The sequence below is a fragment of the Gobio gobio genome (genome assembly GCF_949357685.1).
Source record: "Gobio gobio genome assembly, chromosome: 1".
NCBI classification, from domain to species: Eukaryota; Metazoa; Chordata; class Actinopteri; order Cypriniformes; family Gobionidae; genus Gobio; species Gobio gobio.
In genome coordinates, this window is record NC_137097.1 from 86,411,051 (window position 1) to 86,429,835 (window position 18,785).

At 39.0% G+C, this 18,785-nt stretch overlaps 1 protein-coding gene across 2 annotated transcripts in view; it reads left to right on the plus strand.

Moving 5' to 3' along the window:
- The window catches only part of LOC307132212 (nuclear factor 7, brain-like), a 222,040-nt gene that overhangs the window by 13,380 nt on the left and 189,875 nt on the right, over positions 1–18,785 (plus strand). Inside the window, exons 6-7 of one of the 2 annotated variants that reach the window (XM_079826384.1) lie at positions 4,917–5,018; positions 5,434–5,925. The exons of the other annotated variant lie outside the window; for it this stretch is intronic. Coding sequence (XP_079682510.1) covers positions 4,917–5,018; positions 5,434–5,609 — 278 coding nt within the window. The 3' untranslated portion in view covers positions 5,610–5,925. Of the gene's footprint in view, positions 1–4,916; positions 5,019–5,433; positions 5,926–18,785 lie in introns of those variants that run through there. 2 annotated transcript variants of the gene reach the window in all.

An 18,785-nucleotide genomic window follows, 5' to 3' on the forward strand; every position in this document is an offset into this window, starting at 1 on the left:
AGATTCAGTCAGTCATCATACCTGAAAACACATGAGAGGATCCACACTGAAGAGAAACCTTACAAGTGTTCACACTGTGACAAGAGATTCAGTCAGTCATCATATCTGAAAACACATGAGAGGATCCACACTGAAGAGAAACCTTACAAGTGTTCACACTGTGACAAGAGATTCAGTCAGTCATCATACCTGAAAACACATGAGAGGATCCACACTGAAGAGAAACCTTACAAGTGTTCACACTGTGACAAGAGATTCAGTCAGTCATCATATCTGAAAACACATGAGAGGATCCACACTGAAGAGAAACCTTACAAGTGTTCACACTGTGACAAGAGATTCAGTCAGTCATCATATCTGAAAACACATGAGAGGATCCACACTGAAGAGAAACCTTACAAGTGTTCACACTGTGACAAGAGATTCAGTCAGTCATCATACCTGAAAACACATGAGAGGATCCACACTGAAGAGAAACCTTACAAGTGTTCACACTGTGACAAGAGATTCAGTCAGTCATCATATCTGAAAACACATGAGAGGATCCACACTGAAGAGAAACCTTACAAGTGTTCACACTGTGACAAGAGATTCAGTCAGTCATCATATCTGAAAACACACGAGAGGATCCACACTGGAGAAAAAACTTACAAGTGTTCACACTGTGACGAGATTCAATCAGTCATCAGATCTGAAAACACACGAGAGGATCCACACTGGAGAGAAACCTTACAAGTGTTCACACTGTGACAAGAGATTCAGTCAGTCATCATATCTGAAAACACATGATGGGATCCACACTGGAGAAAAACCTTACAAGTGTTCACACTGTGACGAGATTCAATCAGTCATCATATCTGAAAACACACGAGAGGATCCACACTGGAGAAAAACCTTACAAGTGTTCACACTGTGACAAGAGATTCAGTCAGTCATCAGTTCTGAAAACACACGAGAGGATCCACACTGGAGAGAAACCTTACAAGTGTTCACACTGTGACAAGAGATTCAGTCAGTCATCACATCTGAAATCACACAAGAGGATCCACACTGGAGAGAAACCTTACAAGTGTTCACACTGTGACAAGAGATTCAGTCAGTCATCAGTTCTGAAAACACACGAGAGGATCCACACTGGAGAGAAACCTTACAAGTGTTCACACTGTGACAAGAGATTCAGTCAGTCATCATATCTGAAAACACATGATGGGATCCACACTGGAGAGAAACCTTACAAGTGTTCACACTGTGACAAGAGATTCAGTCAGTCATCATATCTGAAAACACACAAGAGGATCCAGACTGGAGAGAAACCTTACAAGTGTTCACACTGTGACAAGAGATTCAGTGTGTCAGAAAGTCTGAAAACACACGAGAGGATCCACACTGGAGAGAAACCTTACAAGTGTTCACACTGTGACAAGAGATTCAGTCAGTCATCACATCTGAAATCACACAAGAGGATCCACACTGGAGAGAAACCTTACAAGTGTTCACACTGTGACAAGAGATTCAGTCAGTCATCAGTTCTGAAAACACACGAGAGGATCCACACTGGAGAGAAACCTTACAAGTGTTCACACTGTGACAAGAGATTCAGTCAGTCATCATATCTGAAAACACATGATGGGATCCACACTGGAGAGAAACCTTACAAGTGTTCACACTGTGACAAGAGATTCAGTCAGTCATCATATCTGAAAACACACAAGAGGATCCACACTGGAGAGAAACCTTACAAGTGTTCACACTGTGACAAGAGATTCAGTCAGTCATCATATCTGAAAACACATGAGAGGATCCACACTGGAGAGAAACCTTACAAGTGTTCACACTGTGACAAGAGATTCAGTCAGTCATCATATCTGAAAACACACAAGAGGATCCACACTGAAGAGAAACCTTACAAGTGTTCACACTGTGACAAGAGATTCAGTCAGTCATCATATCTGAAAACACATGAGAGGATCCACACTGGAGAGAAACCTTACAAGTGTTCACACTGTGACAAGAGATTCAGTCAGTCATCATATCTGAAAACACATGAGAGGATCCACACTGGAGAAAATCCTTACAAGTGTTCACACTGTGACAAGAGATTCAGTGTGTGAGAAAGTCTGAAAACACACGAGAGGATCCACACTGGAGAGAAACCTTACAAGTGTTCACACTGTGACAAGAGATTCAGTCAGTCATCAGTTCTGAAAACACACGAGAGGATCCACACTGGAGAGAAGCTGCACGAGTGATCCAAGGCCTTTCCTCTGAGGAGGCAAAAAAAGTAAAAAAATAGATGACAAAATAATCACCATTACAAAAAACAAAACAAAGCAAATATTAATTAAATTGACTAGGTGTGGCGGGGCGGTGGGGAGCAAGGAGATACATACACCAACTCCTTGGTGGTAACGCTAAATAATAAGCTGACTACGCCACCCCTTTTTAGAGAAAGGGGAAATAACTACCCAATGGAAATAGGGCACAGGTTCGTTACCATGGAAGGCAAAGAGACGTGGATATCGGTACAAAAATGAATTTATTAGGTCACATGAATAGATAACTTTCCGGTTACCGCTGCAATGCAGAGCTTCACTCAAGTCGGTATAAGAGTGTTTGTCAACACACAGAAATTACATTAAAGCGGCTGAGGCTTACCCGTAACGGGTTGGTCTAGCTGGAAGGTGACTTATACACACACACACTATACACACCACACACACTCCAAGTGAGGTGTAAGCAGTTATACACAGCAAACCACTCTGTGCGAGAAATACCACCACCAGAAGGGCAGGAAAAGCTAGCCTCCCGATCCGGGGCCTATCAGCCTAAAATAAACACAAAAAAGAAGAAAAGAGACAACCAATATACATACACACTAATGCACTGAATATAATAAAAAGACACCAAACAAATGATACAATTACTTTCAAATGATTGTTGATGTAAAACACTCACCACAAATGAGCACTGACTCGTAGACAACAAAAAGCAAGCAAAATATTACAACTGAATAAGTTACAAAATAAACAAAATCAAACTAAAACAAAGACAAGAGACAAACTGAAAACGTAATAACTCAATACACAAACAAACAAAAAATAAAGAAAACAAACTAGTTGACACACCTGCAGCCGGTATCAATGGCTGACGAGCAAGACCGCGTGCACAGCTCAGGCACATACAGCGGTACTGATAAAGAGATCAAACGGCTTTAGCGTGAAAATAAAAACACGCATACGCATAACAGCAGAACAGCAGCGCCGTCTTGATGGCGCCTTTATGCAGGAACGATCTCCCCAGCACTCCCACTAAGACGGAGCACCCTCAAAGGAATCGAGCATCCTGCAGGTGATCACAACACTGCATAGAACGTACTATTGCTGTAGAGTTTTTCACAGCAGCTTGCGCATATGAATGCATTGAGAGGAAACAAACTGGAATAAAATAGACGCGAGTTACCACAAACACCACGAGTTCCACAACAAATATGGAAACTCAACCTACCTGGGGGTAATAACAGCCTGCGCACCACCGCGGAGTCGCAAACAAAACACTAGTTCAGCATTGAATGGCAGCGCGGCCGCGCCACGGGGGCGGAGCTAACAATGACGCATCCCCCGGTAGGTTAAACTTAGTTCTTATATAGGAAGGAATCGAGTTACTGATAGGCTCTCAATAAATACGTGGGAGGGAATTTACTCATCCTGCCACATAGGCATGCATGATATATCGTCAACATATCGTTATCGGCCGATAAATGATGTTTTTTGATTGTATCGTGATCAGTATTGGGGCAGTCGTGGCCTAATGGTGAGAGAGTTGGACTTGTAACCCGAAGGTTGCGGGTTTCAGTCTCAGGTCCGGCAGGAATTGTCGGTGGGGGGAGTGAATAACCAGCACTCTCCTCCACCCTCAATACCACAACTGAGGTGAGACCCTTGAGCAAGGCACCAGACCCCCAACTGTTCCCAGGGCGCCACAGCAATATGGCTGCCCACTGCTCTGGGTGTTTGTTCACTGCTGTGTGTGTGCACTTGGATGGGTTAAATGCAGAGCACAAATTCCAAGTATGGGTCACCATTCTTTGGCCACACTTCACTTCACTTCAAAATCTCTCGAATCTGCTTGTAGCTAATGACGTTACAGTAAAACACCACATGGTGGCGCTCAAGCAAAAAACGGTCTAACAGAGCACACATTGATGTGATGGAGAGGAAGTAAGTAGACAAAGGCTGCGTTCGAAACCGCATACTCATTGAGTAGGTACTCATTTTCAATAAGTACTTACTTAACGAGCGCTAAAAGAGTAGGTACTATATTGCCTGATCTCGTTAAGTATGAATGCGATCCGCACTTTATGCGCCATGTTGACGTTATCATGTGACCTACAACGTTATCTCAAGCACAACAACTTGAAAGACGAGTGACAGGTTTAATTCAACGATCTATAAATATCTTAATATTGATTAAACTTGTTAATTTTGTGGGCTTGTTGAAGAAACAGCTGCCCATTTATTTTTTGATATTAACCCTACTAATCTGACCCAGTTTTATCCTTACCAAAACCCACAATCGTGATCTCTTAAATATGTTGTTAATTTCTTTATTTTATATGCAAAACATTTCATCCACAAGCAAAATTGGCCTAAATCTCCTTTATATTTTCCTTTTTCTTTTTAAATTTAACTCCTGTTTTATCCCTCAAGCTTATGAAATAAAATTTAATTGCATTATGATGAATTATTCAAAGATATCTAACCTTGTTATTGTTTTTTCTTTGTATATAATGTATGCAACCCCATGATATTTGTTTTATTATTAGGATTGTTAAAGATACAACCATGTAATTATAAAATAAAAGATAGGCCTATGAGTGACAGGTGCAGTAACAGCTCAAAGCATCAATAACTCCACAGCCCGACCTGTGCAGTTTTTCTCAGAGTCTGCAACGAGGACGTCTTTCAGCTGCTCGAAGATCTCACCTTGGGAGAACACTGTTGATTTTATACTCTTAAAATGTAAGTTATCACTATTCAAAATTAAGATTACCTCAGAATGAATTGCATTGCTAGCCCACTAAAACACTTACAATAATAATAATAACAAATGCTGACCAATACTTAATTATATTACTTTTTTTTTTTACTGAAAATTATAGTTTTAGTAAAACAAGCAAAATGCAACTTGATGTCATATGACATAGCGATGCATGAAAATACACTACAACAAATGCAGCCGATGTGAATACCAATTTTCAGTCAAGCAATGAATAAATGCATGAGTTAATAAAATATTTTATTTACTGACAACAATAGGAAACATGAATTAATGAGTAAAAGAATGAATAAAAGTAAACATCACAAATGAATAAGTCACCATGAAACAAAGCTTTATTCAAACGTATTGTTCTAACAAACCATCACACATTTACAGGCGGTGAGCCCCACATCTGCTGCCATCTCAACACAGCTGTGCCAATTCTGTGGCTTTATGTTGATGAAGCAGTTGACCACCGTGAACACCTTCGCCTGTCCTATCCATCCATCATGTCCTCCTGTACCCCACAACCTGGAAGCAAGAGTGGAGAACATGTGCGGGACAATCTCTGACTGTTGATGTGTCTGCTCCAAACATCCGTGTGCCTGCTCTCCATCAGCATGACTACTTAAAACCTTTTACAATTCATGTTGTCAGCATCCCATTTCTTGCCATATTTGATTTAATATTTTTACAATTACATGCTATTTGTATTGTAGCTTTATGACTTTTGTGGTGTAGTGGGCTAAACACTGAACTGATAAGCAGAAGGTTTCCTTGAGCAAGGCTCAACCACAGGAGCTCTGCAGCAAATGCACAGACATCAAGAATCAGAAAAGTGCTGAAATAACTCTGTTTGAAATTAAAATAAAATAAAACTTAATATTTAAATTGATGTTTTATTCATTTCTGTAGTATACTCAAAGCCTTTGATGACAGGCTTCCTTCATCACCCTCTCTCCAGTCTCCACCAGATAAACACACACGTGCTCTTCTGCCCCTGTAACATCAGACAACATTCACGTTACCTGTATCTTAAACAACACCTTGATAAAAGCATAAAAGTTTTTGTGCTCAATACTACATTTAAATGTTGAGGTAGTTGCTGATGTGTTAATGTTCCTCAATTCATCAACAGTACTAATGGACAAATAAAAAAGATAACTTATGTTTAGTTACTTTATGTAGATTTATTAACATTACTGACGTTCAAGTAAAGTGAACATTGTTGACAACAGAACTACATTATAGCACACACACACACACACACACACACACACACACACACACACACACACACACACACACACACACACACACACACACACACATCACTCTGCTCAGATGTCTATTTCATGCTGTGATGTCATCTGCAATACTTATCGAAAATGTTCCTGTCAGATGTTAAATAAACATTTAGCAAACATCTTTATCTTTAAGTATATCGTTTATGTAAATCCACTTTGGAGACGTGTGTGTTACTGGAGCTCATACATAATAAAACATGTTTTTACAGCCCAATAACAACTGTACTATACTGTCTGTCGTCTTTACACCTTCAACAATTTAACAGTTTACTCTACAGTAGTTCAACAAATGTGATTTTAACACAAGGAACGGTGATTTTGGTTAGTAATACTCACATTTGATTAGCTTTTCTCCGCCTGACGTCTCCTTTCCTGTGGCCTCATGGGAAGGCAGGGATAGAAAAGTATCTGACGATGGGTACTTCACAATCTGGGCGGAATCAATAAGCCATCCGGGAACTTCTCGCCTACTCTTTTATGATTACTGAGGTTTCGAACATACTTCTCCTTTCACGTACTGTTTTCGCCTACTATATAGTAGGTAAGTAGGCATATTCGAGCGCAACAGTAGTATACGCACGTCTGAATCTCGCGAGAAATAGTCCAAAACCCCGGTAGTTCTCGCCTACTCTTTTATAAATCCTGTGGATTCGTACATACTTTTCGCTCGCCTACTGCTTTTTACATACTATATAGTAGGGAAGTATGCGGTTTCGAACGCAGCCAAAGGCTGTGTTTGAAATCGCTCCCTATACCCTCATTCACTATCCCCTACATTAGTCCACTGATATAGTCCACTTTGAAAACGAGTGAGTGATTTCGGACACTAAGTACACCGGAAAGGCTGCCGTTTTTGCAGTTTGTGCTTGTGCTGTTAGGCCGCTCCAGTAATAATGAAAAGATTTATCTTGAACTCTGCCACGGAAAATAGCATGTAACCTTAATCAAACAATATAATAATAATTTAAAAAAGGATCATTTACACCTGCATGCATGATATTGCGCTGGACCAGTGCGGTTCGGAAGATGGATGGATGATTGATTCAGCTGTGGGCACTATTTGAGGGTACAGCCATTTAGTGGTGTCCAAAACCATAGTGAACATTATTAAGTGCACTCATTCAATCCCACAATGCACCACAATAACGAGTTTACAACCAATGTATGCTTGACGGCTAGAGAATACACATAATGCACTGTGAGAGTCGCGCCTTGCATTTAATTAATTCCTGCGTTTGGCCAGGAGATGGCATCGACCAACACTTTTTAAGACCAATGATATTGGACCCACTCACTTTTCTCGTCTCTAATTGAGCACATGTCTGTTTACATACCCTGATAAACACTGATTATTACACACCTTTGGCGTGACATCTGGATAGCAGTCACAAACATCTAAATTCATGTTTCTTTATTCTCTTTTATACTTTGTATATGTCTTAATCTATTCAATACTTTCATTTATTTTCACTTTTCTAATATTTTCTTCATTTTCATTGAAAACAAATGCCTTTCCGATCTGATGTGTGATGGGGAAAAGGATCAGAGTGAGTTTGGCAAAAGGCGGATTCAAACCTCTGATCAATTTGCATCAAATCTTGACGCCATGGGATGAATTTCAAACGGCCCGCAGCGCGTCTATTAAAATGTATTATATGTGGCCCGCCACGGATCATTTACAAATCATGCAGTTTCACGATGTCGCCGCAAGGTGGCAGTACTAGACTTTAGGCCAGGGAAACAGCGCCCAAAGCGGAACGAAACAGTGCTGCTTGTGCTCTGCGCAACTCTCAAGCTCTGAGTCTGAACAAATGTGTTTACCTGCTGAGTGTCTCGATCACGCGACCACTAAACAGCCTGTGAGAAGTGTTTGAGTTCGGCACAGAGGTCTCCGGTACGAGCTGCGAATCTCTCTGTGATTTGATTTAAATCCAGTTAAACAGCCCTGACTTAATAAACAACACTAACGTGCAAATCAGCTGAGCCGATTCAAAATCATTTTCAAACAACAATTCGCATTTCGAATTTATCATGGATTTACTGTGGTAACACTACCTGTAACCGTGGTAATTTGTCAGAAATGTAGGTTAATATCTAATTTTATTTAATTTGTAACGTAGACATGTATTAAATGAGTAATAAAGGCCAAATTGCAGACTATTTTTTGTCATAAAGTTGTAGTTTTGTGCATTTGTATTTATATGTCTATAGACTAAATACCATTCTAGATATATATATATATATATATATATATATATATATATATATATATATATAATGTATATAATGTATGTATTACTTTTTGCCTTGTGTGCACTGCAAAAAATGCTGTCATTTAGTATTTTTGTCCTGTTTCTAGTCTAAATGTATCTAAAAATTCTTAAATCAAGATGTTACGAGATAAGTTAAATGACATTAGATATTTGTTCTTGTTTTCTGGAAAATAAAATTTAATTGAAGTGAGTTTTTGTTTAAAACAAGCAAATATATCTGCCAATGGGATAAGAAAAATAATGTTTCTGTTTGGAATCTTTAAGGAAGATTTTGGAAGATTATTTTTCTAATCCATTGGCAGATAATTTAGTTTGTTTCAAGCAAAAACTCAATTCATTTTTTTAATAAACCATTTTTAGTAAAAGCATCTTGATTTAAGAATGTTTTGATATTTGGACTGGAAAAAAGACAGAAATATCAAGTCAGAAAAGCACGTTTTGTAGTGTGGTTTTACCTGTGGTGATCTAAATAGAGCACTTATTAAATTTAAATTAGAATAGAGTTCTAACTCCGTAATAATATTAAAATTTCACCCATTAAAACTTTTTGTTTGATGAAAGTTTTACAGATATTGTTAAATATCTATAAATTTCCTGTGTCCTATCTCAAGCTGCTCTACTGTCAGCTCAAGCTGTGAGCTTGTCAAATATATATATATATAAAATAGAAAAGGGACCGGATGGGGTTGAGAGTACACCGTCTGGTTGAGAGTGAGAGCGATTCAAAAGCATAAGGAGTCATTTCTCGTTTGCTCTCGAAACGCTCTCACAGGACTTTATTGTCATACACCGATCGGGCATCGAACAAGCATATTCTCCAGCGTGTACATGTACTGTACACTCGTTATTGCGGTGCATTGTGGGATTGAATGAGTGCACTCAAAAACGTCCACTATTGTTTTGGACACCACTACAAATGGATGTTCACTCAAATAGTGCCCTATTTAAGGGTATAGGTATGGAGACAGATTAGACTCATTAATAATTCACGCAAAAAAAACAAGATGCACACACGTGTAGCCAATTTCACGTGCATAAAACCAAATTCATGTGCACAAAATAACTATTTACGTGTGCAAAATAAAATTATATATTCATAAAAAACATTTCACAAATGCAAAACACAATTCGTAGATTTACAACTGTGCACAAAAAGTTTCAAATGTTTAAAATGTACAAGTTCATCCTGTAATGTGAATGTGCAAATCGTCATTCGGGTGTGATTTGCTTTGGGTTTGTGTGTGTGTGTTTTTGAGACTTCCCTGGCAGCACTCGCCTCCCACCCAGATCAGTCATACTCTTTAGCCAATCAGATTTAAGCTTATCAATCGGCCAATCATAATCGTGTGAGGGCGGGCCCACCTGGGTGTTACGTAATTAGCTTTCGACCACAGTTAGAGATCATGGCTAAGCAGAGCTATGTGCAGTTTGATCGGTTCATTTCTGTGTTTAATGAAACTAAGAAGTTAGAGATCAGTTGAAGCGATAGTTTATTAAATATTAACAGATGTAAGCAACTGCTGTGGTAATCAGATGTCCCATATGAAGAGGAAATGATGCTTGTTTTGTTGTATTTTAGCTGCAGGTACAGAGACAGACAGCTTTTTTACATAGTGAAAAAATATTTTTATGAGCACTCATTGTTTAGTGATGAAGATATTTAGCCTTTTGTGCAACAGTATACAGTGTTAAATTATTATTACACACTTATTGTTCCCCTGTATTTTTCAGGATTACACACCTTTGGCGTGACATCTGGATAGCAGTCACAAACATCTAAATTCATGTTTCTTTATTCTCTTTTACACTTTGTATTAATGTCTTAATCTATTCAATACACATGTACTTTCATGTTCTGGAGCTGTATTGTCTTCTCAAGGTTTTTAATGTCACAGGACAATGTTGTGAAGCATTCATTTTACTTTGCCAAAAATCTTTGCTGATCAGACAAAGGTATACTGATCACACAACATTTTCATTTTTGAGTGAACTATCTCTTTAATCACGGCCAAGTCATTTCATATAGGTTTTATTCCCAAAGGATTCAGAAACTTTCAAATTAATAAAACATATACATCAGCTGTAGCAAATGTCTTTGAATCTTTTAATTCTGACATAAAACAACAACATTTAATAATGCTGCATAGCAGGGCTTTATTCCTTGAGTGTGTATTAATACAGTAACAATGCATGACGTTCAACCTCTTGTTGAAACAACAATCAAAATTTATATATATGCAGCTTAAAACAAAGATGCTCTCCAATGTATGCACTTCAATCCATAAATGATCATCATCAGTTGAATGTGTGGTGGACATGACATTCAGGCACAAACACACTGCTGTGACTGCTCTTTCCTAATTAAATAATAGAACAAGACCAAGTGAAAAATATCCAAAAACGTTATATTTTTAATAATCGTCCATACACAATCTCTCATCATTCAAACCATTGTTATGCCTATTAATAATTCTTTATGAAGTAAACATAAGAATTAGTGATGTTAACAGTGACACCAAAGCTCCGAAGCGTGTGTCAAAAAAATGAAACAATTTTCTGTGAAGCTTTGTATCGATGCTTGATTCGTTCTATCAAAATCACGTGACCAATGACGTCCGAAGCTTCGTTTCACACACACCCACGTGACGGCTTCATACTCTGATTCAAAAAGGTTTAAAGGGGTCATAGAATGGTACATGCACTTTAACAAGTTGATTATACGGAAATGTGTGTTGGCAGTGCCTGTACACAACCATCCTATAATGATAAAAATACATCCAGTGTTTTTTTTTAATCTCCTTATATATTTTCCCCTGTCTCAAATCGAGCCGTCTGATCGTGTGACGTTACACGGTGTTAAGCCCCTCCTAAGATTGTTGATTGACAGCAGCGTTTCAACACAGACCCGCCCTGAGCGAGCTGTCATCAGTCCGCCATTGTTGATCCGCTGCAGCAGAATGGCTCTAAGCGATTGTGGTGTTGTGTTGTTGGGTGTAATAACGAACACAGCAGTCATTTTGATGTTCCTAAATCCGAACCGCTGAAGACCCAGTGGCTGCTGAGTTTTGTTTTAGAAGGGAATATTCCCCCCCGATCAACGTCAATGTTTGCGTGAATCGTTTCTCAGCAGACTGCTTTATAAACGAGCGTCAGTATAAAGCAGGTTTTGCTAATAAGCTGCTCTTGAAAAAAGGATCGTGTTCCTGCTGCACCTCAGGAAGATGTGAGTGTAACGTTTTATTAACCTTTATATTAATCTTTGCAAATCGCTTGCACGCTTCACGATGAATGAGGCTAAAGTTTACAGGGTAAGTTACGTTACAGCATGCTTTCTGTGTATGACGCTCTCAATATAATTCATAATCCCACGTTTATAATGAACAACGCGTTATGTTTGTTATTACAAACTGTGTAAGTTACTCGGGTGATAAAGTTAACGTGGGAACACTACACTAAGCTTACTTTTGTACATGGTTTATAACTGTGTCTGTTACTGATTAAGAAGTAATGTAAAAAAAAAATCTTATAACATAACATCAATCTGTCAATGAACTAACACATCAGTAAACACATAGCAACTACGCTACTCTGCCAGTACAGATAGATCAAAGTGACATGACGTTAACCAACCATTCAGAAACGTTCGTCATCTGTTCCTGGTCCGACTCCGGTTCAAAATGATAAGGTTGCTCAGATGTGTCCTCAGAGACTCCCGTTGCCATTATTTCTCGAAAATATACCCTCAAATGTTGTCAAGGCAACACTCCACGTGTGTTGTGGTGTTGTGTCGGGTCGGACCGAACGCCCCACAGAGCAGAGGGGGCGGGGTCAGCAGAGCTCATTATCATTTAAAGTCACATACACTGAAATTACTTGCTGAAAACTAAGCGGGTTTTGACCAGGTAAAATGAGTGTTTTCTTACAATACTAATGAGAATTTTTAATTAAAGTATATTACAAACTTTTCATTTAGACACTAAAGAATCATATTAACTTGTACAAAAATGTCATTCTATGATCCCTTTAAAAATGCGCGACACGGGTTGTTAGAACTGTTGCATTGCGCTAGTTTATTGTTGCGAGACTTTGTCATGGTACTGAAATGTGGGGACACTTTCATTTGAGTTCGCCCAATAAGGTTGATAATATATTTGGCTTTTGTTCTGCAGCCCTTATATATATATATATATATATATATATATATATATATATATATATATATATATATATATATATATATATATATATATATATATATATATATATATATATTTGGGTAAAAGCCAGGCTACTTTTTTCCCCAACTTTGTTCATTTTCAAGTATTGGAAAAATTAAGTGGTTAAAAAATATTGTTGCTATTGGCAATTTTGTGAACCTATTTAATCTCTCTCTCTCTCTCTCTCTCTCTCTCTCTCTCTCTCTCTCTCTCTCTCTCTCTCTCTCTCTCTCTCTCTCTCTCTCTTTATATATATATGTGTGTGTGTGTGAGTGTGTGTGTGTGTGTGTGTGTGTGTGTGTGTGTGTGTGTGTGTGTGTGTGTGTGTGTGTGTGTGTGTGTGTGTGTGTGTGTGTGTGTGTGTGTTTCTTTGTGTGTATGCTCCTGCATTTATTTAGTCTACTTCCTTTATTCATGAGTTTTATTCATTCACAAACAGGAAAAATGTCCACATTCACAATACAAAATGTTATCTTTATTGGTTTGAGTTACTATGAGTATGCTATGGAACAGATTTAATTTAATTCATTCATTCATTCATCTATCCATTAATTAATTTTTGCTTCTAAGATAATGGTTGCAAAACATTTTGCGATACACAATCACTTTCACCAGCAGAGGTCCTCGTCAAGCTCTGATTTGAAAAGCTTCGAGTAATGAACCTTTTTCTGAGACAATTGTGCTGAAAGTCATCAAAGAAAGGCAAAGACGGGGTCGCGCAGATTATGATATAACATAAATTAATATTGTAATTTACTTTACTTTCAAATTTAGAACCATATAATAAGTATATACATTTACAAAACACACAGTATAGGCTATCTAAAACATATAATCAAAACGTTTTATTAGTTTACATATAAGTTGTATTGACTATGAACAGATTTGAAGCTGCACCTGTCATTCAATATGAAAATACATTTTGATTTGGTTAACTATGTGTAAATGTAGGCTATTCTTAATCAATGGTCTTTGTAGCGTCTCATCTCGTGCACTTTCTTTCCCAAGCGCAGCTACATAGAAAACATTCCTGAGGTAAATAAAGTAAAATATTACAAAAATGACAGCCCTCAGGTGCTTCTCAACACTTTTCATTTGTTTACATATTCATAAAATATAATATGTGTAACCATTCACTCTAGTTTGTATAATAACTATGAATATTCAAATGCTATAAACTCCTCCATCACAGAGCTGTTTAAAACTCTTCCCACGGCTCTGCACCATCTTTAGTTCGGACAGGTGATGCGACGCCGACACGCAATGGCAGTTGGGTGATTTTCACTCTCCACTTCCTGTGATGTATCGATGTTCCCTTCTTCCCTACGCCGTTCCCAGTGCCCTTCGAACTGAACATATTCGCACCCTTTGGATTGGAATCTCACTTGAGATGACGGAATACCCGTCCACTTCTGAGTCCACTCACGGTCGAATGGAACAAGGCCCGTCGCGACAAGGCAGGCAAACCAAGCAATTGCAAGACAATGACAGGTTAAGAATAAAATGAAACGACAAACTGTGTGAGCGCCCCATTGATAGTCAATGCAGTAAAGTGCAATAACACTGTTACCGGGATCCCCCTTAAGGGGCCCCTCTCAGTAGTCGCTGACAGCAGCCAGCCAACCACGCGATCTCTGCTGTCGGCAAAATACTAAATCTTCGGATTTGAAGCGGAATTTAATGCTTCAGGAAGCCAGAAAAGAAAAAAGAGAAAGGAAGAGGATGATAAGAAAAAACAAGATAGTGGTATGTGAAAAATGACACTGGATAAAATAGCTCTACTTGTCTTGGTGTAAGTTTGCAGCAGGTAGGCTAGTGTAAGAGTCGGTTTTGGTGCTAAGACAAAAGCTGAGATACACACCTCAGCAATTGAACAATAAAAGTCACTAATCTTGAGGAAAAGATCTCACAGAAACTGTGACAACACCCTGACAAACATTCCTCCCCCCTCCCCATTTTGCCCTCTCCTTGCCCTGTTTTCAAGTCACCAAATGCAGATATATCAGTGATGATGTTATTTGTAAATCTATTGTTTTATCCCTTTCATGTTTGATGTCTTTCTAAAGGTCTCGGTGCGAATGGTAAAATGGTCTCAGTTTCACTGCAGTCACTGGTAGTATTAGAAAGATTGGAAAACTAATGAGAATTCTGTTCTCCTTTGAGTAGTCTCTTCAAAGATATCTGATCCACTCCCCCAAAACCAGGTGGGGGTGTTGCAAATATTTACAACCCTTTTGTTCTAGTTGGAGTATTTAAGGCTGGATGTTCTAACTCTCTGGGGGAATATTCTGTAATCAGACCCCCCGTGCAAACTGCATGTAGATGTGCCAGACATGATGACTCTTTTAAATTATTTTCATATTGCTTTGCAATTGTGTTTTATGTTTTTACGCTGATCAGTTGTGTACCATGGATTCTTGTTTACTTATTTACTTTTCCGGTCTGGCCAAAATAAATGTTAATCTTGATTTATTCTGTATCTTTCTGAAATCATTATTTTATTCATGTCCATGCGGGGTAAGTAGGGGTTACCGCAGATCTCTCTGCCAGGGCAGGCCATACTGGGAACTCCATAGCGGGAGCATTGAGCCATGCATGAGGGAAAACCTGATTTCTGACTGCCACTGTTATCATAAGTTGCAGTTTCCGTGACTATCACTAAAATTACATGTTTTATTATGAGTGCACATGTGTGACTCACTTAGAGGTAAGATAGTTCACCCTGCAATCCTCTGTAATATCAGAACTGACTAATCTGTGACCGTTAGAGCAAGCGAAATCCGGACGCTTAGCCTATTTGAGACTCCGGGTCCCATGGAGGATAATAATATTTGAAAATAAGTGATAAAATAAGCGAAAAATCATTGATCTAAATTAAATCGCAACTAATCGTAAAATCAGCTGATAAACTCTCACACTTTATGGAGTCACTTAGAATTGGAGTCAGATAAAATTATTAATGGAGTCAGATTTAAAATGAGATATCAATAAATTAAGAGAACTTCACCGAAAGGATGAAAAGGCTTACACGCAGAATTCCTTTTGACCAATTTATTAGTATCCGGTTTTTGGGCTAATGGATGGAAATTTACACTAGCAAAAATATGTTTATGTTAGCTATCGTTACCTGCCTGACGGCAAATACTGCTTGTAACGAACAGTTAGTGCAACTTTTTTTTCGAACAGACGGAATGACATGAGATTGCTATAGCTTTGTAATAGGTTTTGATGAAAGTGGCATAGCATGCTATACTAACTATTATTTATGCCATGCATAAATAACCTGGAATAGTTAATATAGCATGCTATATTAACAATTATTATAAACATTATTTAACCAGAAAGAGGCAGAGGAACATGTTTTTTTTCATAGCTTATCTTAATGTGCTAGTGTCGGGATATACGGTAATGACAGTTTGCAAATATGACATTATTTTTTATAAGTTACCAATGGATCTTGAACAATTACTTTATTATGTGGCAATTTTTACACTGTTACATTTTGAAGTACAGTATCAGGACAACCCACATGTTTTACTGGTACTGTTTACATGTTTTACTGGTACTGCCCACATGTTTTACTGGTACTGTTTATTAACTATTTAACAACGTATTATAGTCATCTGTTGCAACTTTATAATAACCATCCAGATAATGTTTATAGACAGCCCAGCAAACAGGGGACGTCCCCCGGACGTTGCGAACGTCCGTTTAGGTCCGCAGTAGGTCCGCTTTATAACGTTCGCTGGCGGATGTTCGGAGGACTTCCCCATAATAACGTTCGCTGGCGGTGTTCGGAGGACGTCCCGATTTGGTCCGCTTTGTAACGTTCGCTGGTGGACTTTCGGATCTACATCCGCTTAATGTTCGCTGGCGGACGTTTCCAGGACATTTGTCCAGGCCAGTTTACGAAAGTCTATTTCTCTCCTCACCTGCCATTTCCATATGGGATAGCAACACTTGCAAAATCCAGTCGCCCATATGCATTGTCTTTTTTCATCAGACATGACACAACTCAGACAAACGAAAAATGTAACTAAAATAAACCCGTATTAGATTTAAAAGGGGATTTGTTTATTTCTTAAAATCCCTTAAATTAACTGTGATCAACGTATGCAACAAAAAAAATATATATATATATATTTTGTAAATTAACATTTTAGTGCAAGTAAACTATAGGCCTAAAAATATGATTTGAATGAATTGTAGGTCAATGTTACAAATAACTTTCATGTTACACTCGATTGCTCCTGTCTGCCTGCTGTGTCTGTTGCTCTGTAGCTCAAGTCTGTAGCTCTGTAGAGCCTTGCTTACGTTTGAATCTTTATTTTGATATTTCCTCTTTCTTCTACTGCTAAATATAACTTACTCATCACCATACATTGTTTAAAAATTGCCTATCACGTTAAATTTGACATCGCTAGTTTTTAATCTAAATCACCATCACACGTTAGCATTTCGCTAGCCTGTTAGCTTGTTATCTCTGCACCCGGGTCTCCCTTTTTCTGAGTTCATAACTTGGATTAGTAAATTGTGTCCAGCAAACGATTGTGGTAAGTGGTAAATTGGATTAATCAACAAACACGTTAAGTCATGTCTTCTCCTGTCATTATCACCTGCAGTGCATGTCGCATGTTTAGTGTAGGCTTCTCCGCTGGCGAACAGGGCTTCACATGTGATAAATAGGAGATAGTTAGACTGACGGAGAAGATTTCAGAATTAGAAACGCGCATCCATACTTTATCTGAGAGTAGTGAGGATGTAACAGCTTTAGACACTGATTTGGATGCGAATAGCTTAGTGAACTCTGTACATTCTTCGGTTCCGGCTGCAGGGCCCTCGCAGCAGGGAAACTGGGTAACAGTGAGGCAGCATAGTCGCAGACCAAAGAACCGCTTTTCCGTTCCGGTTAGAACATCAAACAGGTTCTCCCCTCTCAGTGAAGCACCCACTGAGTATCCTGTTGAAAGTGCCCTAGTCATTGGTGATTCTATTACACGGAACGTGAAGATAGAGACACCAGCCACCATAGTCACTTGTTTACCGGGAGCCAGAGCACCTGACATCAAAGGAAATTTAAAAGTGCTGGCTAAAGCTAATCGTAAATTCTCAAAGATTATTATTCACGTCGGCAATAATGATGTTCGACTTCGCCAGTCGGAGATCACCAAAATTAACATTAAAGAGGTGTGTGAACTCGCTAGTACGATGTCTGAGGCTGTTTTTTGTTCTGGACTGCTCCCTGTAAAAAGGAGTGATGAGATAGTTAGCAGACTATCATCACTCAATGGCTGGTTGTCTAAGTGGTGTCCGTAAAATAACATAGGGTTCATAGACAATTGGAAAAGTTTTTGGGGCAGACCTGACCTGTTGAAGAAGGATGGCATCCATCCCTCTTGGGGTGGTGCCGCTCTTCTCTCTAGTAATCTGGCACATAGTCTTAGAGCTAAACCTTGACTCACTAGGGCCCAGGTCAGGAAGCAGACAAACTGGCTAAACCGACCGTCTGCTAGCTGTCTCACGTTACCGGAGTCAGATAAATCCCAGCACATAGAGGGCCCTATTTTAACGATCTGAAACGCAAGTGTCAAAGCGCGAAGCGCAAGTAACTTTGTGGGCGGGTCTCGGCGCTGTTGCTATTTTCCCGGCGGGATAAATGGCTCTTGCGCCCGGCGCAAATCTAAAATGGGTTGGTCTGAAGTAGCTTCATTATTCATAGGTGTGGTTTGGGCGTAACGTGAATAAACTAGGGATGCACCGAATCCAGGGTTCGGGTTCGGATTCGGCCGAATATTGGGCTTTTTGACTGGGTTCGGTTTCTGCCGAACCTCAGAATTTATTTCCACCGAACCCGAACCCTAGGCTTGCACTATGCGCGCCCCGCTGGTCGAATTTAATGACGCCGCTGTTGAAAGTGAAAATGGAACTCATGAACAGAAAACGTGGCAGTA